This window comes from Malania oleifera, chromosome 1, assembly GCF_029873635.1.
Source record: "Malania oleifera isolate guangnan ecotype guangnan chromosome 1, ASM2987363v1, whole genome shotgun sequence".
In the NCBI taxonomy this organism is placed as follows: Eukaryota; Viridiplantae; Streptophyta; class Magnoliopsida; order Santalales; family Ximeniaceae; genus Malania; species Malania oleifera.
In genome coordinates, this window is record NC_080417.1 from 115,020,102 (window position 1) to 115,043,052 (window position 22,951).

General features: G+C 37.5%; 2 protein-coding genes across 6 annotated transcripts in view; one reads left to right on the forward strand and one right to left on the reverse strand.

Moving 5' to 3' along the window:
• Positions 1 to 673: 673 nt before the first annotated feature.
• On the forward strand, positions 674 to 9,126 carry LOC131146011 (33 kDa ribonucleoprotein, chloroplastic). The gene is made up of 4 exons (XM_058095264.1): positions 674 to 1,265; positions 1,363 to 1,464; positions 8,136 to 8,444; positions 8,531 to 9,126. The coding sequence occupies exons 1-4, from the start codon at positions 813 to 815 to the stop codon at positions 8,654 to 8,656; spliced, it is 990 nt and encodes a 329-aa protein (XP_057951247.1). The 5' UTR covers positions 674 to 812; the 3' UTR covers positions 8,657 to 9,126.
• Positions 9,127 to 9,552: 426 nt separating this feature from the next.
• LOC131145995 (uncharacterized) overlaps positions 9,553 to 22,951 on the reverse strand; it is a 69,219-nt gene continuing 55,820 nt past the window's right edge. For 2 of the 5 annotated variants that reach the window (XM_058095241.1, XM_058095222.1), the window contains 2 exons: positions 10,302 to 10,385; positions 9,553 to 9,941 (listed from right to left, as the gene is read on the reverse strand). In XM_058095241.1, coding sequence (XP_057951224.1) covers positions 9,872 to 9,941; positions 10,302 to 10,385 — 154 coding nt within the window. In that variant the 3' untranslated portion in view covers positions 9,553 to 9,871. Of the gene's footprint in view, positions 10,398 to 22,951 lie in introns of all 5 variants that reach the window. The other 3 variants (XM_058095214.1, XM_058095233.1, XM_058095252.1) reach the window with 3 other exon arrangements.

The following is a 22,951-nucleotide window of genomic DNA, read 5'->3' on the forward strand; positions in this document are numbered from 1 at the left end:
CAAATGGAATCTGGTAAAAAAATTTACCATATTTGAAGGAATTAGAATTGCAACTCTTTTCATTTTCGTATTTTTCAGATGCTAGAAAATGAACAAAATTCTTTCTTTTAAGGATACATTTTAAATGTGATCTCGTCATATACTTTGTCATTTTTGAACGATTTAAAAATTACATTTTTTCTTATTTTAATTCAATAATTTTATATGTCTATGTTCTCATACCTGTTTCAACCCCAAGTTCAAATTACATTTTTTTTGTTCAATAATTTTTGTATGTTTATAATTTCATGTCTCTTTTAGACCCAAAAAATGGACAAACTCTTTTTCTTCAGATAACACATAAAAAATTTCACTACCAAAAAAAAAACTTAGAAAACATTAAAGAAATAAAAAAATCAATATTTCATATTTGATTACCAAATAAACTTAGTAAAAAAAATAAAACATATAAAAAATTAATAGCAATTTCTTTTTATTTGTTCAAGTTTAATTATTTTTCTAATCATATTTGAACAAATTTTTATTATAAAAAAATATGACATAAAAAATACAATAACAATTATTGTTGTTTTTTTTCAAATTTATTTTTACTTTTTAACTAAAATTCTTAATCCTCATTATCATCTGTTGCCTTTTCATTTTTATTTTATTTTGTAACATTTTATTATCCTCCGCACGTACCACACCTGACATCACCAACCTACCTTATCTGTTGCCTTCCTCTGCGAACCCCTTAAATCCTTCCTCTCCTCCTCTCCTCCTCAACCTTCCCAAAGATCTCATCACGAAGCATTCCTACACTTCCTCTTCTAATGGCAGCTTCTTGTCTCTCCATGGCTGCTACTTCATCCTCATCTCCTTCTTCATCTTTGCTTCACCCCTGCAACATTCTCTCCTTTGACCATTTCTTCTGCTCCCCCGTTTCGATCTCCGCCGCCCACTTCCCATTAAAACCCAAACCCAAAACCCTCAAGCTCAATAATGCTCAAATCCCTCGCTTCCCTCTTCTCTCCCTCTCCAACCGCTCCACTCCGCGTAGTTCTTCGGCCGCTTTCCACAGCTTGGAGGTTGAAGAAGACAACAAAATCGCAGAGGTACAAGAACCAGTGGAGCCAGAAGATGAAGGAGAACGAGAGGAAGAACAGAAGAAGCCGCCGCAGTCGCGTGATGCTTCGAGGCTGTTCGTAGGGAATTTACCATTTTCTATGACTTCTTCACAATTGGCCGAGATCTTTGGCCAGGCTGGTCGAGTGGACTCCGTGGAGGTTTAGGTTTTTCTTGGTTTGTTGGTTTGATTTGGATTTCACTGCAGAAATTCTGCGATTTATGTTTTTGGGATTTCTTGTTTCTCGAATTTATTAGATTGTCTATGATCGAGTCACAAACAGGAGCAGAGGATTTGCATTCGTTTCGATGGGCAGCGTCGAAGAAGCTCAGGCGGCAATTAGGATGTTCGAGGGATCTGTAAGTACCATTAATTAATCTTGTGAAAACAATCTGCTAGGGTTATGTACGCCCACACAGGAGGAAAAATAGCAAAGCAGCGCCCAGCCGGGTTGGCTGTAAGTGCGACTTTTGAGTTGGGTGACCAAGGTCATTTGTTCGGTTTCGTTTGAAAGTGTATCCCAGTGAATTAAAAGGGGTGCGTCAATGGGTGGGCGGTTTCATTCTCCTGAGTTTGATGTCGCACTATAGTGTTCAAAACAATGCAATGGTTGCGGGAGTTCTCGGGTTATCAAAAAAAAAAAAAACAAAACAAAAATGCCTACACTAGGAAGGATTACAGTCTTGTTAAATAAATTAGTAGCAGCACGTTAGAATGTGTCAATTTGGGTTGTCCTAGTCTTTAGGAGTTTAGTAGTTCGTTTCTGTTTGCTGCCTAGTTTGTAAGAGTTGTTTCGTATGATGTTAGTAGTGTCTAGGAGTTGTTTAGCATGATGTTAGTGGTATCTAAGAGTTGTTTAGCATGATGTTAGTGGTGCCTATTTTTGTGTTTGCAACCGTTTGTTTTTTAGCCTATATAATGACTATTTCCTTATCAATGAAGTAGTGAAGTTTCAGTCCAACTCTGTTTCCCCTTGTTTTTTTTAATCATTTTCTTCTTCCATTTTACATCAGTGGTATCAGAGCTTAGTTAGAGTTCCACAATGGCTTCTGAAACATTTGTGCAGCTAGCCATTCCACACTTTAATGGTCACTATGACCATTGGAGCATGCTCATGGGAATATTTTGACGTCCAAAGAATATTGGACAGTTGTTGTTTCTGGAGTAGCAGAACCAATAGTAGGTTTTGTGCTGACAGATGCAGAGAAGGTGATTTTTGAAGGGCAAAAGTTGAAGGATCTCAAAGCAAAAAATTATCTCTTCCAGAAAATTAATCGTTCCATCTTGGAAATCATTCTTTGTGAACAAACTTCTTAGCAGATTTGAAACTCTATGAAGAAGAAGTATAAGGGGACAACAAAGGCAAAGAGGGCACAACTTCAAGAACTTCGAGGTGATTTCGAAACTTTACACATGAAGTCTGGAGAAACGGTGACAGATTACTTCTCTAGGATGATGGCAATCGCAAATAAGATGAGAATCCATGGCGACAAAATGATAGATGTCGCTATCATTGAGAAGATTCTTCATTCGATGACAACAAAATTCAACTATGTTATTTGTTTGATTGAGGAATCCAAAGACACTAACAGTATCTCTATTGATGAATTGCAGAGTTCTTTGTTGGTTCATGAGCTGAAAATGAATCGGCAAGACAAGGAGGAGCAAGTGTTACAAGTCTCAGCATCAAAAGGAGGAGGTCAAAGATGCAGCAGAGGCAGAGGTGGCAATGATGGTAGATACTCAAATCAGAATTATGAAGATTATGATTCTTAAGGGAGAGGAAAAGGTCATGACAACAACAACAATCATTCAACGCCTTCCAAGTCAAAGTTAGCTGACAAATCAAGAGTTGAATGCTACAGGTGTCACAAGTTTGGCCACTACAAGTCAGAGTGTCGTACTAATCTAAGGAGAGATGGTGGAAAGCAGTATAATTTTGTTGAGAAAGAAGAAGAAGTGTCTTTGTTGATGGCTTGTCACGTGAAAGAGGAAACCCACAAGAAATTCTTGTGGTAGTTATAAACTGGCTACAGCAACCATATGAGTGGAGAGAAATTTGTATTCTCTGAATTGGATGAAATTTTTCGTGATGTTGTGAAGTTTGGTGATGGCTCTACAGTCTCAATTATGGGAAAGGGAAAGGTAGCAATTCAAACGAACAGAAATTCTATTCAAACTATTTCTAACGTTCTCTTTGTTCTAGATTTGAGAACAAACTTACTCAGTGTTGGTCAACTACAAGAAAAGGAATTTGGAATCTCTATCAAAAATGGAGTTTGTAGAATTGAAGATGAGAAGGTGGGCTTGATAGTTCAAGTCAACATGATAGCCAACAGAATGTTTCCATTGTATCTCCATGACACCGCTTACTCATGTCTTTCTACAAGATTGAGAGAGAAGGAATGGCTATGACATTTTCGGTATGGGCATTTTAGCTTTGGCAGGTTGAAGACTTTATAACAGAAGAATATGGTGACAATTCTTCCTCAAATTACAGCTCCTTCTGAAGTTTGTGAAGATGTGTTGTTAACAAACAACACCGTAATCAATTCCCACAAGGGAAATCATGGGCTGTACTGGAGCTTGTTCATTTCGACGTTTGCGGGCCAATAACTCCATGCTCTAATGGAGGTAAGAGATACATTCTTACTTTCATTAATGATTTTAGTCGTAAAAGTTGGGTTTATTTTTTGCAAGAGAAGTATGAAGTCTTTCTAGCCTTTAAAAGCTATAAAGCGCTAGTTGAGAAAGAAGTTAGCAGTCCCATAAAAATTCTTTGCACAAATCATGGTGGAGAATACAACTTGCATGAATTTTCAAGTTTCTGTAAGACTCATGGAATCAAGAGGCAGCTTACAGCAAGTTATACGCCCCAACAGAATGGCATTTGTAAAAGGAAGAATTGCACTATTCTAAATATGGTGCAAAGTCTTTTAATAAGGAGTTGTATTCCAAAGAGCTTCTGGCATGAAGCAGTTAATTAGAGCATTCATATATTGAATAGAAGTCTCACACTTGCTGTTCAAAATAAGACACCAGAGGAAGCATGGAGCAGACAGAAATCAGTTGTTGATCATTTCAAAATTTTTGGGTGTGTTGCATAAGCCCATATTCTAAATCAGAAGAGGAAGAAGATGGATGACAAGGGACAAAAATGTACTTTTTTCTTGGTGTTAGTGATCAGTCAAAAGCTTATAAGCTTTACAATCTTAAAACTAAGAAAATACTTATAAGTCGAGACGTCGTTTTTTATGAAGATCAAATTTGGGAATAGAGCAAAAATGTAGTTGGAGAACCAATTCCAACTAGTTTTGATGGAGAAAATGGTGATGAAGCAAACCAACCGCAACAACACCTTGCTCCAGCAACTGATGCATTTGAGAATTCTCAAAATGAAACTCCTGTAGCCTTTAAAGTCACTCCAATAGTAGTAGAAGCAGCAGCTGAATCACGTTCTCATCGTGTTCCAAGGAGACCAGCATGGATGTCAGATTATGAGGTAATCGAAATTGATTAATCTGAAGTCCAAATCACTTATTTTTGCTATGTTTTCATATTGTAATCCTACAGTGTTTGAAAGTGCTATCAAAGAATCAAAACGGCGGAAAGCTATGGATGCTGAAATTGCAGCCATAAAAAAGAATGACAATTGGGAGTTATCTGATCTTCTAGAAGGGCACAAAACAATTGGTGTGAAGTGGGTTTACAAGACAAAGCTGAAGGAGAATGGTGAAATCTACAAGTACAAGGCACGCTTGGTGGCCAAGGGCTATAAGCAAGAGTGCGGTGTTGATTATAAAGAAGTCTTTGCTTCAGTTGCAAGGCATAACACAATTAGATTGGTTATTGCATTAGTAGCTCATAACTCATGGCCTATCTTCTCGCTGGACCTGAAGCCCGCGTTCCTCGATGGAGATTTGAAGGAACTAGTTTTTATCGATCAACCTCCTAGTTATGTGAAATTTGGAAATGAGCATAAAGTGTATAGACTAAAGAAGACTATATGGATTAAAACAAGCCCCACGGGCTTGGTATAATCGTATAGAAACTTATTTTTTGAAGGAAGGATTTCAAAAATGTCCTTATGAACATACACTTTTAATAAAAGTTGAGAATGAAGGGAAAATGCTCATTGTTTGCTTATATGTAGATGATCTAATCTATATTGGAAATAATACAACCATGTTTGAAAGTTTTAAGAAATCCATGATGGCTGAATTTGAAATGTTTGATCTTGGCATGATGCATTACTTTGTTGGCATAGAAGTGTTACAGTCTTCTACTGGCCTTCTTATTTCTCAAAAGAAATATGTAGGAGAAATCTTGGACAAGTTTCTGATGAAGGATTGTAATCTTGTGAATACACCGTCTGAGTTTGGTTCGAAAGCTAAACAAGGATGATGGAGGAAAGAAGGTTAACAGTATTCTTTACAAGTAGATTGTGGGAAGCTTAATGTATTTGACTGCAACAAGGTCTGATATAATGCATGTTATAAGTGTCATTAGTAGATACATGGAGTATCCAATAGAGATTCATCTTTTGGCTACAAAAAAGAATTCTTAGGTACTTGCAACGTACTAAGGAGTTTGGGATGTTCTTCAAAAAGGGAGAAAAGTTAGATTTGTTTGGCTTTACAGATAGTGATTATGCAGGAGATTCTGATGATCGAAAAAGCACATCTGGGTATGTTTTCATGTTGGGAACATGAGTTGTTTCATGGTCATCAAAGAAGCAGCCAATCGTCACATTGTCAACCACTGAAGCTGAATTTATTGCAGCAACAACTTGTGCTTGTCAAGCTATTTGGCTGAAGAAGATTCTTGAAGAGCTACAGTTCAAAGAAGATGGGCCTACTCTCATTTACTATGACAACAATTCAGCAATAACGCTCTCAAAGAATCTTGTTCTACATGGTCGAAACAAGCATATAGATGTGAAGCATCATTTCTTGAGAGATTTCATGAATGATGGAGTTATTAATCTGGTTTACTGCAGAAGTGAAGACCAGATTGCTGATATTCTAACAAAGCCTCTCAAATTTCTAGCATTTCAGAAGCTTAGGGAACTACTTGGTATTTGCAGTTCAAAGGACTTTATCTGAGGGATGGCGCTTCAAAGTTTGAGTCTTATTAAGCTAATGTTGCGTATGGAACATCAGTTTAAGAGAGGGTTTGTTGAATAAATTAGTAGCAGCATGTTAGAATGTGTTGATTTGGGTTGTCCTAGTCTTTAGGAGTTCAGTAGTTCGTTTCAGTTTGTTGCCTAATTTGTAGGAGTTGTCTAGCATGATGTTAGTGGTGCGTAGGAGTTGTTTAGCATGATGTTAGTGGCGCCTAGGAGTTGTTTAGCATGATATTAGTGGTGCTTATTTTTGTGTTTGTAACCGTTTGTTTTTTAGCCTATATAATGACAATTTCCTTATCAAAGTAGTGAAGTTTCAGTCCAACTCTGTTTTCCCTTATTTTTTTAATCATTTTCTTCTTCCATTTTACATTAGTCTGCAAGGTTGTTAGAATCGGGATTCTAAGTGGATTGTTGGAAGGATTTGCAGGATCAAATTGTAGAATCGAGAATCGTGAGATTCTACTTTCAATGTTAAATAAATATTTAAAACATATATATGTAGAACTTTATGATAAGTCTTAAGGACTAAAAACTTGGTTGGTAACTTAGCAAGTATAAGAAGTTAAAAATACAATGAAAATTCAAACAATAAAAAGAAGAAAAAGAAGAAGAGCAAGAAAAGGAGGAGAAAAATAGTGCTCAATATTGAGTCTTTTCAATAAGCAAATTTGTTTCAAAGCATCCCTCTGTAGCTTTGTTGGGCCTGTTGGCTTGTCTCTTTTTTGGGATGCTGCTGATCAAACAAGAACTCTGTGTTGAAGAGGACTGATGTGTTCTTATCAACACCAAAGAAGTAAGAGGACCGAGTTCTTGTCAAATCCCAAGAACTCTGGTTGTTGAACACCAAAGTACTGTTGATCAAACAACAAGGCTGCTAGCTGCTGCTGATCAAACACCAGTCACTAGATGAAGAGCTTTCTAGTTGTCAAACAGGGGAGAAAATCAGGTGTTGGATTGTTGAATTTCAATGAGTAGAGGACTGAGGTGTCAAACTCTAGGGAAGTTAGGTGCAGATTCTGCCAAATCTATGGAGCCAATATGCCTCAATTTTAGAAGACTTTGGATCAAACATATACCTTTTGGGGCCTTTGGGTAAATAAAACAATGTTTTGGGCCACATTATTGAAGCCCAAAAAGGGGAAAAATCCTAATCCAGGTAACAAAGTAGGATCTGTATGATTCTACTAACGATTCTTCAATTCTATCGATTCTTTAACTATTCTACCATGATTCCACTTGATTTCAATTTTAGTTGTGAATTGGATGTTTGGGTGAATCTGAATTGTAGAATTGTACGATCTTAAGGTCTAAATTGCAATTTTAAGAACCATGACAGTGTTGTAGGTTGAATTAAGGCTAAATAATAGCTGCATCTTATCAGATCGGAATTTGAGACAAAACTTACATATAATTGGAATCTTAATTTGGATTGTTGTGAATGAATTTAAATAATATAATATAAAACTATGTTCTGTTTTATTTAAAATACTCATTCAAATTTAAATTCTGAAATTTATGTTCCCAAGTGCTATGATTAGTTTATTTAAGCAGAAAAATCCATTCAGTGCCACATAGGCAGTCTACTAAGTGGCGTATCCGACATTTACAATGGATGTCAGGTAGCTAGTCTGCCGTAGGGCCAGGATATAACAAAGTAGATTGTGTAGTGTGAAAATCTGTCCAATGCTGCTTACACCTTGTTGGTAGGGTGATACTGTTGAATACCTTGCGATTGCAATGGATACGATTTGACGTATTGGGTTTCTAGCTCCATTTAGTAGAATTATTGTATGGAAGTTATTGGATATCTTAGGTTTCAAATTTCAATCTGTTTTTCCCTTTTTCTAACAACTGAAAGTTAATGTTGCTGTTATTGGTGGCAATGGTGGTGATGGTTAACAGCAAATTGGAGGCCGAACTGCTAAGGTGAATTTCCCAGAAGTGCCAAGGGGAGGTGAAAGGGAAGTCATGGGGCCAAGGATGCGGAACAACAGTCCTGGCTTTATAGACAGCCCCCACAAAATCTATGCAGGGAACCTGAGTTGGTCCCTCACTTCCCAAGGACTTAGAGAGGCATTTGCACACCAGCCGGGGTTCATGGGCGCTAGGGTCATCTTTGAGAGGGACTCAGGAAGGTCACGAGGTTTTGGATTTGTCTGTTTTGAATCTGCTGAGGATGTGGAATCTGCTCTTAAGGCAATGAGCGGGGTGGTAAGACTCGCTTGTTGATTAGTACATGCATACATTATTACAGTTACTTTGGTTTAAGATATACTTGCCTCTTTATATGCAATTAGGAGATTGAAGGGCGACCTTTGCGATTAAATATGGCTGGGGAGAGACCTGCTCCTGCTCCACCTGCACCAGAAAGTACAGAAAATGGTGTTGACAGCAGTGAATTGCTTTCTAGCGTCAGTGGCTAGGTAGGGAAAAATATGCGAGCAGATGGGATGTTGGTATGTGGCCTTGAGGAGAATACGGGGAGCACTGGCAAAGTGGGAATGAATCATTTCAACTTCCTAACCTGGACCTGCACAGCTGCACTTGCTATTATTTTGATTCAGTATGCTCATCCCCTATTTTTTTTTTCCGTATATGGTTTGTTTTGATCAAAGGGCAATAGTGGATGGTAAAAGAGTGACCATACGAATAGTCTATGTTGTAATTGTTGCAGTCTGTTGGTTCACTGAAGTAATTTCCCTTGTCATTTCTTTTGAAATGTATATTCTTACAATGGGTGATGTTCCACGAGACAATCTGCTAACAGAGATGACCGCAAAAGGAAGCTCCTTTTTGGACCCTGCAAAGGGTGCCTGATTATCCTTTACAGAGTATCCTTTACAGAGTATGAAAAAACAAAAAGAAAATAAATGCAGCACTGTTACAACTGCAATGTATCTCCATGTTCTGCTTTTTTCTACTGCTTGCAGTCCTTTAAAATTGCTACAAGAAAACTATAGCATGAGCGAGATGAGATGTTACCATCTGCAATGATCTGTTGTCAGCTCTAAAAGTCAGATAAAACTCCTGAAGTTTCATTTCAACTATTCCAAGTTAACCATGTATCTTGGAGGATTATCTAAATTCAGCGGGATAGCAGAACTGAACTGATTTTTGTCCGTAGAGATGAAAATGATGAGCACAGTAGCATTACACACATGAGCAGATTCCTGTGTAAATGATTGCTCAACCCTTGACAGAATAAGCCACTAGGGAAAAAAAAAATTCTTGAATTCAACCAGGGGAGATTGTATAACAGAATCCATATGGTGTCGTGATAAATAAGAAAACATTGGGTGAAGTTAAAACTTGTCAGCAGTGGCAGTTAAAACACTCAGCTGCATATCATTGTAATGCAAACAGTGGAGAACATGTATGTAATAAACAATCTGTTCGGGAAAAAAAAAAATCCAGAGCAATTTTCATTTCCAAAATCGGCATCGATTTCACATTAACTTGACCAGATACAACACAGTAAGTTTATGCAACTTTTGCAACATACCCCTTTCCAGATGATTTCCCCACCTCACGCCAAAAATTTTGTAAGTAACTGTAGCCAATCTCTTTCCTCAATAAAAATCGAGGAACTGAACAACCATTGCAAGAAGCTGCATCAGCAGAATTAAATAGAAACTTGTTTAATGAACATTTTGATCACCAGAAAGAAGAGCCTCTGCCGCAGAATCCAAGTCGTGAGGAAAGAAAACCCTGCATGACTAAATAATTAGCTGTGCCCCTATAATAGCTGGAAAAATAAATAATTATTGTGATTAAGAGATTCAGAAACTAACAAAAAATAAAGTTAAGATCAGAGTTAATATCAAGCAAATTTTTCTATAAAAAATAGTTTCAAGCAAATTTAGCATTTCCACAACCATGATAAGAATCACCTTGTTTTTCTGGTACTCCCAGAGAAGACAATCATCTATCAGACAAACTAGCGAAAATAATAATTATTCAATCCAGTTCCAAGCAGTTCTAGAAGCCTGTTGAATAATTTCCTAGTTTGGGGGCCTAAACTGGCCATAGATAAATGAATAAGAATTTGAAACAATTGCACTAAAATACCTGCAGGTGTTGTGATACAGAGTCTTGCTTAGTTGATCTATGTTGCTGATACCTTTACAGCCAGACACCACCTCAAGAACTTGCCTGGGAACGTAGCTAAACAATTTAAGGAAAGAAGAACATCGGTAAAGGAAAAGCACATTCAAGAATGTGAGGCAGCCTTTTCACATAAAAATAAAATTGAGAAAATGAGTAATGTGAACCTTACAAAGAAAAGTTAATTCATAATTACCAATAAGAAACCTTACAATAGAAATTCAAAGCAGAAAAAATATTTCAACAAAATTGCTTGAAGAGGGATTTCAAAGTTAGTACTCATCATCTTAAACCTAAAGTTCAGCAACAATTATTAATGCACCACAAAAACTAACCAGAAAGACTGAATGCATAATGAATATGTGGTTACATGCAACTTGAAAAAAAAAAATGAAGAACAAACTTCATATTGCAAGAGGGAATGGAAAATTCCCACACATTATTAGTGCAACATTTGGAGCAACTTTAATTCCAAAAATTACAAGGCCATTGGTGGCGGCAGTAGCCCTTCATGAAGATGGGAACCAGCTAGGAAGCCCTATGCATTGTCTGGGAAATTCGAAAAATTTTAATTTTTTCATTTTATCTTATTTTCAGTAATTTATGTTAGGAAAGAATAAATGTTTTATTTTTGGAAAGTAATTTCTCTGTTTTACTATATATATTGAGTTGTAAATCACTTAGCATTCAATTTTTATTTATTTATCTTCTTGTAATTGAATTTTGAATTGAGAATTTTTACTAATTTAGGGTGTTCCCCTTTGTTCCTCAGATGTGTTCATCCTGCACCTATTAGTACCAGACTGCAGTTGCTATTGCACCACTATCATTGCTATCACTGCACCAACTTCACCACCACCACCCCATCATCCCATCATCATATGTGGGCACCACTGCTATTGATCAGCTCATCAACATCTAGCCAGCACCACCCCCATCTTTCCCAACTTAAAACCTCCACCATCAACCACCCCAAATCAATGATCCAACCACACATGGTCAATCCAGTCAATCTTCAGTCCAGATCGAACCATCACCTACACCCTCAAATGCTCAGAGCAACCCCAGATCATTTGAGTAGCCTTTGCCATTGCCAGATCCCAGAAGTCTCATCATCACTTGTTGCCAACATCAACTTCATTTCTCAGGCTTTACCTCACAGCCACAAGCCTCCTCATAGCTATCATTGGCTGCTGCAGCAACCTCCTTCATTTCTGTCTTGTTTAGAAGGAAAGCATGGGTAACATTAAGTAGATCTAATCTGATCCAAAACCAACTCAAATATCCAAAATCATACAAAGCCCAAGTACCAAAAACCTGCTAGGTTCTAACATTTATTTTAAGCACAACCAATTCAGCCCCACAGTTCAGTCTGATTTAATAATTAAACTAATAGTTCTCTAACATGGCGGGCCTGTACACAGCATGCTCATCTGGCCACAACAGCCTCAGCTGCACATATCCAAATAGTTGAAAAAGAAAAAGGTCACCAAGAATCTGTATGGGCCCATACAAGGACATGTGACAGATTTGAAGGAGTGGAGGGACTACATACATAACCTTTTAAAAAGTACAGCTATGTCCAAATGACAAAACAAGGGTAGCGCAGATCTTAATATAAAATTGGCTGCTGTATTAACTTGCCTGGACTACAGTGCTTCCAGTTCTGTTTCTCTTACCGGAGAACATTCCGCACATCCCACATACTAGTAGACCAAAACAATATTAAAGATAAATCAATTTCTTTAATGGAGAGGGAAAACCAGATGATTTGTACGATTGGTTCAACTTATTGGGAAAAAAAATTTGTTTATAGTTAGGAACAAGAACAAGGTGATTTAGCTATAATTTGCCTTAGAGATGCCAGCATCTGGAGGAATAATATTGAATCCTAGTGTAGGAACCAATTAGAGGGACCATGACCAGATAGAATAGGATTAAGGAGATTGTTAGAGGTTATATGTCTTTTAGAATTATTATTATTGAGTGTGTTAGTATGTTAATTAGTAAGAGTTAGTAAGGGTATTATTGTCATTAGAATGTATTTAAATTTGTATTATAAACAGAGGGAGAGACCTATCTTCAAGTTAGGTCATTCATTTTTAATCAAATCTTAACATGGTATCTGAGCATGATCCTATCTAAACCCTATTTCCCTCAGCCGTCACCAGAAAACACTATTCCAGCAGCTGTTCTTCCCTAATCCACCTCCATCCCATACTAAATCACAAAACCAACCATATACCCATAATCAAACCCCACCGACAACCCACCCCACAAAAACCCATCTCTGGAGAGCCCCCACGCGATCCCACACGCCGGCCAAATGCCGGCAGGGCCGACCCCCACGCACCAGCGTAAGGGCAGTTCTGGCCAATCTTTTTTCTGCCATGCTCCGATTCCTTTAGACTATATTATCAAGCTTTTAGGCCAGTTCTTTGCTAAAAAATTCAACCTTTTTCGACCATGCACTCATAGTATTCCATTAATTTCTGTTCAGGGTTTGTGAAGGTTTCCTTGTGAATTTTTTGGAACCATGGCAGCGTTCGTTTGTTCAGTTGTGAGACCTGCATTTTTATATCCGTCAGTGAATTGTTCACCTTGTCCGTGGTTGTGTTGGTGCTTCGCATGGTTTGCGATTGTTCCGATTATTGATTGTTCTTCTTGTTTTTGGTGTGGTTGCTGTTTGTGAGAGCAGTGGCAGCGCTATATCCATCGGTGATCTGTTCCCCTTGTCTGTCGTTGTGTTGGTGCTTCACATAGTTTGTGATTGTCCCGATTAGTTTTGATTGTTTTTATTGTTTTTGGGGTGATTGCTGATTTGTGATTGTTGGGATGGAATCTATGAATCCCAAAAATTTGTTTCCTACATCGCTGCCACAAATAACGATTCAAAAAGTTGGATGGAAAGAACCATGTTCAATGGTTTAAAGCTATATTCAGATTTATCTAGCAGGATTAGGGAAATATGACCACTTGCTCCAATTTGAGTCTTCTGATGAGAAGAGAAAAGACATGTGGGTTCAGGAAGATGCCTTGATTGTTTCCCTTTTACGGAATTTGATGGAGCCATAGATTGCACGGATTTGTATGCATCTAGATACGTGCAAGGAGTTTTGGGATTATGTCAAACTTCTACTCCAGTAATATTACACATATGTATGATTTATCCCAGGAGTACTTTCAGTTACAACAAGGAGATAGGAGCATTGCAGACTATTTTGGAGAGATGAAGTGTATTCATGAGGAGCTTAACGTCGTGCAACCTATAACTGCCGACGTTTGTGAGATGCAGAAGCAGAGGGAGCAGATGACATTTCTTCATGTTCTAGCAGGCTTGAGACCTAAGTTTGAGGCAATTTTGTCCCAAATACTTAGTAGTGTTGAGCTACCATCATTTGCTGATGTTTATTCTCGTGTCCTTCGTGCTTCCTTTAGCACGCATTCTCCTGTTCTTGCATCTGACTCTAAGACGACAGCCTCTACTACGCAGAGTGATTCTAGTTCTCTACCAAACAACTGCAAAAGTTATCACGGTGGTTCAAGCAGTCGTAGTGGTAGAGATGGACGAGGCAAAGGTACTCCTCGCAAGTGCACTCATTGTGGACGGAATAATCATGGTATTGAGCAGTGTTGGGATCTTCACAACAGATCTTCGCATGTTGCCAATCCAGCCACCACTGACTTCACACTTTTGGGGGCAGCCAATGCAGCCACCACCGACTCCTCACCTTTGGGGTCGAGTGGGGGGCAACGTTCTGTCTCTATGTCAAAGGAAGAGTATTCCAAGTAACAGCAGTGTCAAGCGTCACAACAAGCTTCTCTTCCCATTGTCTTTCTTGCCCAATCTGATAAGCACACAGTATGCTTGTGATCCAGTACTTCTCTTCCTAGTCCTTGGGTCATAGACTCCGCTGCCACTGATCATATCATAGGTATACCTAGTTTTTTCTCCACTCTTCAATATCCTTACTCTTGTTGATGGATCCACTACTGCAGTCAAGGGAATTGGGACTATAATCCCACTTCTTCTATTACTCTTCCTTCTGTTTTATATATTCCCAAATTTCCTTTCAATCTTATGTTCGTTAGAAAAATTACTAAATCCATGAATTGTTTAGTGACATTCTTCCCTAATTTTGTGGTTATTTAGGATTTGAAGACGAGGAAGACGATTTGGTGGAGGGTGTGAAGCTGGTGGACTCTTATCACTTTGAGCCGCTATCTCCTTCTACCGTCTGCACTACTACTAGCACACCTTCCCAAATTCATTGTTGGGTCCTCCATTGGAAAAGTTAAAATGTCTTGTCCCTAATTTGAGTTCTGTGTCTAATCTCGATTGTGAATTTTATCAGTTAGGAAAGCATCATCGTGTTTCTTTTGCTTCCCGAGTCAATAAACGGGCTGCAAGCCCTTTTATGCTAGTTCATTCAGATGTATGGGGTCCTAGTAGGGTCGTGTCCAAATTGGGTTCGTGGTACTTTGTAACCTTTGTGGATGATTATTCAAGAATGACATGGTTATATTTAATAAAAGATTGATCTAAGTTATTTTATATATTTTGTGCTTTTTGTTAAGAAATAAAGACTCAATTTGGTTTGCCAGTTCGAATATTTCAAAGTGATAATGCTAAATAGTTTTTCAGTGCACAGTTCACCACTTATACGACTCAGTTTGGTATTGTTCATCAATCATCCTGTGCCCACAGTCCTCAACAAAATGGGGTTGCAGAGCAAAAAAATAGACATCTTCTTGAAATCACTCGCACTTTACTTTATCAAATGCATGTACCTAAAGCGTTTTGGAGTGATGTTGTACTTACTGTTTGTTATCTAATCAACATAATGGAATCCTCTGTTCTTAGTGGTAAAATTTCCTACTCCATTATCTTTCCTAATTCACCTTTATTTTCTGATTCTCCTCGTATATTTGGGTATGTGTGTCCTTTGTTCATCAACTAACTCTTAGGGTGGATAATTTGGATCCTCGTGCTATAAAATGTCTTTCTGGGCTACTCATATACTCAAAAGGGATATCGTTGTTATAGTCCTATGTTGCATCGCTTCTTTGTTTTTGCCAATGTTACCTTCTTTAAGTCTACACCTTACAACACCCAGTCACTGAGCGCTTCTAAGCTCAACAAGTCTCTTCTTTTTCCTAATCTTCTAGATTTTACGTTGCTATCCTTGCCCAACCAACCATATAAGTCTCCATGCAGTTCGAGTCCTTATCATTGCTTTGATCATCCTAATTTGCAAGTGTATTCACGACGGCGACTCCGAGGAAGAGAATCCCCTCTAGCTTCTACTACCACGCCTTTGGTTTCCTCGTCTGATGATCATAATTCTCATGAAGTTGATCCTCCTATTGCTGTTTGGAAAGGTAAACACACATGTACTCAACACACCATTGCCAACTATGTTTCTTATGACTCCTTATCACCCTCCTATTATTTTTCTGTTGTTGTTCTATCATCTACTGCCCTTCCTAAATCTGTTTCGGAAGCCTTAGCATATTCAAGATGGAGGGATGCTATGGTTGACGAGATGAATGCTTTACATGACAATGGTACTTGGGACCTCTTCCTACTAACAAGTTTGTGGTTGGTTGTGGGTTTACACTTTGAAAGTCAACCCTGATGGTTCTGTGACTTGTCCAAAGGCTCATCTTGTTGCTAAGGGATTCACTCAGGTTATGGTATGGATTATTCTAAAACTTCTTACATCAGTACATTTGTTCATCTTCTTGGCTACTACTTGTCACTGGCCTTTGCATCAATTAGATGTAAAAAAATGTCTTCTTGCATGGTGACCTTGAAGAGGAGGTTTGTATAGAGCAACCACCAGGGTTTGTTGCTAAGGGGGAGTCAGGCTTAGTTTGTCGGCTCAAGAAGGCTTTATATGGTTTAAAACAGTCTCCTAGAGCATGGTTTGGTCCTTTCAGTGCTGTAGTACTTGAGTTTGGTCTTCGACGGTGTGTTGTGGATCGTTCCATGTTTTATCGTCATACTTCATTAGGTAGGATCCTTCTTGTTGTTTGTGGATGATATTGTTATTATAGGTGATGATGATAAAGGTATTCGGAGTCTCAAGCTTTTTCTACAAACTAAGTTTCAAACCAAAAATTTGGGACCGTAAATACTTCTTAGGCATAGAAGTATCGAGATCTCGTATCAGAACTGTTGTGTCACAAAGGAAATACATTCTCATGAAACTGGCTTGTTAGGATCTAAACCGGTTGATACACCCATGGATCCTAACAGCAAGTTAATGCCGGATATGAGTGATTTGCTACCTAATCCTAGACAATACTAGAGAATTCTTGGAAAGTTGAATTATCTCATAGTTACTCAGTCGGATATATCTTTTGCAACAAGTGTTGTGAGTCAATTTCTAGAATCTCTGAGGACAAGTCATTTGGACGCAGTAATTCGCATCTTCAGATATCTCAAAGGTGCATCTGAGAGAGGTCTTTTATATCGTGATCAGGGTCACACTTATATCCATGGATACACAGATGCAGATTGAGATGGATAGCCTTTCGATCGTAGATCCACCACCAAGTACTATATCTTGGTTGGTGGTAATTTGGTTTCTTGGAAAAGTACAAAACAAACCGTGGTGGCAAGGTCAAGTGCTGAATTAGAATATAAAGCTATAGCTCACACTACCTGTGAACTTGTCTGGTTGAAGAACACGTTGGAAGAATTGGGATTTCTACATTCTCAACATATGAAGTTGATATGTGATAATCAAACTGCTCTTCATATTGCCTCCAACTTGGTCTTTCATGAGCAGACAAAGCACATTGAAGTTGATTGCCACTTTGTTTGGGAGAAACTTGTGCAGAAACTCATTACAACCGCTTATGTGAAGTCAGACATGCAACTTGCTAATTAGTTTACCAAAGCGTTGGGGGGTGCTCGTGTTAGATTCATTTGTAACAAACTAGGAGCTTATCACATTTATGCTCTAGCTTGAGGGGGAGCGTTAGAGGTTATATATGTCTTTTAGTATTATTATTATTGAGTGTGTTAGCATGTTAATTAGTGAGAGTTAATAAGGGTATTATTGTCATTAGACTGTATTTAAATTTGTATTATAAATAGAGGGAGAGACCAATCTTCAAGTTAGGTCTTTCATTTTTAATCAAATCGTAATAGAGATAATCGTAGAATATGATTAAGGAGATAATCATATAATAGGATAAGGAGATAATGATTGAAAAATCAGTTGTTGCAAGCTATGGATGGGAAATACATATTGGGGCTGTGTTCCCTAACTCTGCAAGAGAAAAGTGTTCATAAGCTCGTCCCAAGGTGTCAATTTGAGGACAGTATGCAGCAACTAAGTAATTCATACATTGGTGTGCTACAACAATGATCCAAATTAAACTGCACAACCACCATTTTGAGTCTGTTGATCAGTATACTTCCCTTGCTAAGGATGTGGAAAAGGAGATCACCTATACAATGGACAGCTAGAAAAGGTGGGCGTGCTTTGGGCCTAAACTCGAAAAAGCTATAATGCAGAATTTGAAGTCATGAGCCATGTCTGCAGCTATTGCTTCTTTCTTTATTCTTATCTTCCCCCATATTTTAGCTCCAACAACTTTCCTTTAATCTCCAAGCCACTTCCTAAGAAAGGCTCTGCTATCGTATCCCCAATCCTACCGTATCTCAACATTTTGCTAAGTACGGTCATCACCAAATTAACCAAGAAAGGGAAGGGGGTCTCCTTGCCTCAACCTCCATTAGAAGGAAAGAAGCCAGTGGGTGCACCATCAACTGCTGCTGAAAGTTTCATCATAGAGACACACCACCAAACCCAAGCTATCCACTTCATAGCTCATACCAAAGCCCATTCTTCTGGATGAACGGTTTCTATTCCGCAGTTAAGTTCAGATTGCATTCTTGTTTCTTTTGTTCTTAGGTAACATCGCACCCCACCCTTGAGTCCTTTTCAATGCCTACTTCGCCCAAAGTATACACACACACAAACAAGGTTAGAGATAATTAGGGAATTTATAGTTCTCATTATAATTATTTAAATAAATGCAAGGTGATATGGAGCTTAATAACCTACTATCGATAGTCATTTTTTGACCAAATGTTTTATAACTTAGCCAAACAATTCAAGAATTGAGCTAAAACAAAGAGAAAAAGAAATTTGTGCAAGGCAGTCAACTAGCCACTTAAAGGTGGTCGACCAATCCATGTCCTCCCCATTCATTTGTGCAAGCATGAAGAATTTTCGCACCAACCTGATATCGGTCGACTAGTCCCATGGGGCAGTCAACCAGTTCATTTTAATTTCAAGTTTCGAAATTCTTTGATCTGATGGTTGTTGATTTTGGGGGTGCCATGTGTCCTAGTTGTCAGGTTGGTCGTTATGGAAGTTGAAATTTTGAATTCAAAATTCAAAATTTCAAACTCCGTTTCCCTCCACCATGCATGGCCTATATATATTTTGGGACACGTCCTAGTGAGGAACAAGGAGAGATTACTGCAAGAAATTTCATGCGTGATGCATTTGTGGGAAAGATAACATTTTGGTTTTGGAGAGATATGTTTCTCTCACAAATCCTTCTTTATTCATTTCCATTACTTTGTGTGTACGTTTTTGAGTGCTTTCCCACTAGAAATACAGAAAATATTTGGATTTAGGTCTTTGGATTTAGGCCAGCCCTATTACCCTCATCTTGTAATTTTCATGTTTGTGTAGTGATTATGCATATGTAAGTTAACATTTGTAGTGTTCTCTTTGTGTAGTGTGATTCTCTGGTTGTGAATTCGTGCATAGTGTTAAATTCATGGTTTGAAATCACAGTCGCAGGTAATGCCGCATAACGGTCGCAGGTGTCACGTGATGCGGGAGACGCGGATGTTACGTAACGGGAAGCGGGCATAATAGTTGTGAATTTTTTTTCACACATGCACAACCATGCCAAAATCGAAAATAAGCATGAAATCTGTTGGCCTAACATAACTTCAAGCTTAGAGAGTTGTTATACTTTTAGGATGACTTATGTAAGTACTTCATTATAAATATCATTGTGAAATGCTTTGAAGCTCATTAGGGGTTGATATGGACTTAGAGACCTTATTTTGAAAACCTCGAAAAATGCTTCTTAAAAGTAACAAAGCAAGATGGCTAAGAGTTTTGAAACTAAACTGAAAAAACAGATTTTATAATTGTTCAAGCGACTGAACTTTAGACCTCAGGCGCCTGAAGATTTTTCTGAACAAATTTTGATCAGGCAAGTGTAGGTCCAGGCGACTAACCCCTGAAACCTCAGGCGTCTAACCCTGTTTCAAGTTGAAAAATTACACTGTGTTCAATAGGATAAGACGACTGACCCCGAAGCCTCAAGCGCCTGACCCTTGTTAACAGCTATTATTTTTAAAATTTTTAAAATTCAAATTTATATTGCTTGTGGCCCAAACTTCGTATAAACTTAGGAAACACTCCAAGTAACTTGGGTAACACGAATTAAACACTTTTTGAGCATATAAATACATGATTTCTTAAATCAAATCAATACCAAGAATTGAAAATCTATTTTCAAGCCATATTGCTCTCTCTCTCAAAGCTCTCTTGCATACACATTCATACTGATAATTGTTGAGATATACTGAGTCTCTGATCACTCTTCTCTGACCTCAAACCTCTAAGTTGTTGATTCATATCAAGAGAAGAATTCTGGTGATACATTCTTGAGCTTTAGTTCAGTTTCTCTTTGATATTTGTTTTGAAGTATATTAGCTCAGCTATATTTGTACTAACTAGCTCTATTTGAGAGCATCTCTTGTACAAAAGAAACCTTTCTTGTTTCCTTGTTTTCTTTGACGATTCAGGGTCATTGGATCGTTGTACCGAGCGTGAGGTATCACTTGGAGAGGGGGTTCCACCCTAAAGGAGGGATTGTAACGGTTTGTTCCGCCCGCAAAAGAACACAATAGTGGAATCCTTAGGTGGTCTTGCCTAAGGCGAGGACGTACGCTGGGTATAAGCCGAACCTCATAAAAAACTCGGTCTCTCTCTACCCTTTCTCTTTAATTTTTCTGCATTTATAGATTGTGTGGTTGTGAATTCAAGTGTAGGTAGCTAAAAGTTTGAGATTAAGAAAACTTTTAATTTAAAAAAGTACATTGATTAATCTTTTGCGGAAACCTTAAAGGGAGTACGTTGATTAATTGTTTGCGGAAATCTTGGTTAAAATAAGTGCACCAATATTCATATATACAGGGCTTTATTTATACTCTAAGCTGAGTTTTTGCAAACGCTGAATCAAGGAAGTATTGCAGCTCTTACAATTGGTTAAGTATCGTGTGTTTGAATAATTGGTTGATTGGTTGATTGTTATTTTTAAAGGTATTTGGCTTGTGTTGATATTGAGTGTAGATTGTGGTTGGTTTAATTGAGCACTTAAAATCAAAACATTCTTGTATGTTTGCTAAGTATACTGAAGGTTGTAAATTTGTAAAAAGACTTAAAAAAATTTATAAACCCAATTCACCCCACCTTTTAGGACTACACCTTAATTTTCAATTGGTATCAAAGACAGGTTATAGCAAATCTTAATTAAAAGCTATATAAAGGTCTAAATGGCACACTTAGGTGTATCCCCTTTTGTTGAAGGCCAATCCTCAACAAGACCCTGCCTATTTTTTGTGGTTTAAACTACACTTTTTGGAAACAAAGAATGAGAATATATATTCAAACTATGGATTGGAAAGCATGGAAAGTTGTCACACATGGTGACTACATTCCTACTAAATTAGTAGATGATAAAGAAGTACCTAAAGAAGAATGAGACTTGACCAATAATGACTATAAAATGATGCAAGTAAACTCAAGTGCCATGAATGCACTGTAATGTGCTTTAGACGTTAATGAATTCAATAGGGTCATGGCATGTAAGTCAACTAAAGAAATACCAATGAAGGAACAGTTGATGTTAGAGATAATAGAATTGAAATGCTCACTAGTGAGTATGAAGCCTTTAAGATGAATCCTGATGAAATTATCACTAGCATGTATACTAGGTTTACTCACATAATAAATTCCTTAAATGCTTTAGGGAAAAATTATTCATCATATGAAATGATTAGGAAAATCCTTAGAGGACTTCCTCCGATATGGGAACCTAAGGCCACAGTAATCACGGAAGGAAGAAACCTGAAAAATACGTTCCTTTGATGAGTTAATTGGATCCCTTTTCACAATTGAGATGGCGATGAATGAAAGAATTTCAGAGAACAATAATAAAAATTAGAAATAGTAGAAGCAAAAGAAGAAGAAAATGAAGTAAATTCAAATAATGATGCTGTAGAAAATACTGAATTACCCAAAGAATGGAAATATGTAAGAAATCATCCGAAAAATCAAATAATAGGAGAACCATCACAAGGTATGCCTACAAGATCTTCTTTGAAAAATCTATGCAATCATTATTCTTATCTCAAGATGAACCAAAGAATGTTGAAGAAACTATAAGTGATGACTCATGGATAATAGCCATGCAAGAAGAATTAAATCAATTTGAAAGAAATAAAGTATGGAAATTAGTTCCCAAACCGGATAACCATTCAATCATTGGAACTAAGTGGGTATTTAGAAATAAAAATGATGAAAATGGAATTGTGGTAAGAAATAAAGCTAGACTTATAGCTCAAGGATACAACCAAGAAGAAGGAATAGATTATGATGAGACATTTGCTCTCGTACCTAGAATGGAAGCAATAAGAATGCTTTTAGCTTATGCATCTCATAAGGAATTCAAATTGTATCAAATGGATGTAAAGAGTGCCTTTTTTAAATGGTTTTATAAATGAAGAGGTATATGTAGCACAACCACCTGGCTTTGAGGACACTCAAAAACCTGATTGTGTACGAGTTAACTAAGGCTTTATATGGTTTGAAACAAGCCCCTAGGGCTTGGTATGAAAGACTTAGTGGATTTTTACTAGAAAATGGGTTTTCTAGAGGAAAGGTTGATAGTACCTTATTTATCAAAACTAAGAAAGATGACATGCTTATAATCCAAATTTATGTAGATGATATCATATTTGGTGCAACTAATGATGATCTAAGTAAGGAATTTGCTAAATGTATGCAAGAGGAATTTGAAATGAGCATGATGGGAGAATTGAACTACTTCCTAGGATTACAAATCAAACAAGCAAAGAATGGAACTTTTATAAATCAATCCAAATATATAAAAGATATGCTTAAGAAATTCGATATGGAAAGTAGTAAGCCCATAGGTACTCGCATGAGTACTTCCATAAGCCTCAATAAAGATGAAAAAGGAAAACCAGTAGATGTGAAATATTATAGAGGTATGATAGGAAGTTTGTTCTACCTCACAGCTAGTAGGCCAAACATAATGTTTAGCGTATGTATGTGTGCACGATTTCAATCAGCATCCAAAGAATCACATCAAATAGTTGTGAAAAGAATCCTAAGGTACTTGATCGGTACAATTGATTTAGGACTTTGGTATCCTAAGGACACCGGATTCGAAATGATTAGTTATTCAGATGCCGATTATGCAGGCTATAAGATTAATAGAAAAAGTACAAGCGGGACTTGTCACTTTCTAGGACGATC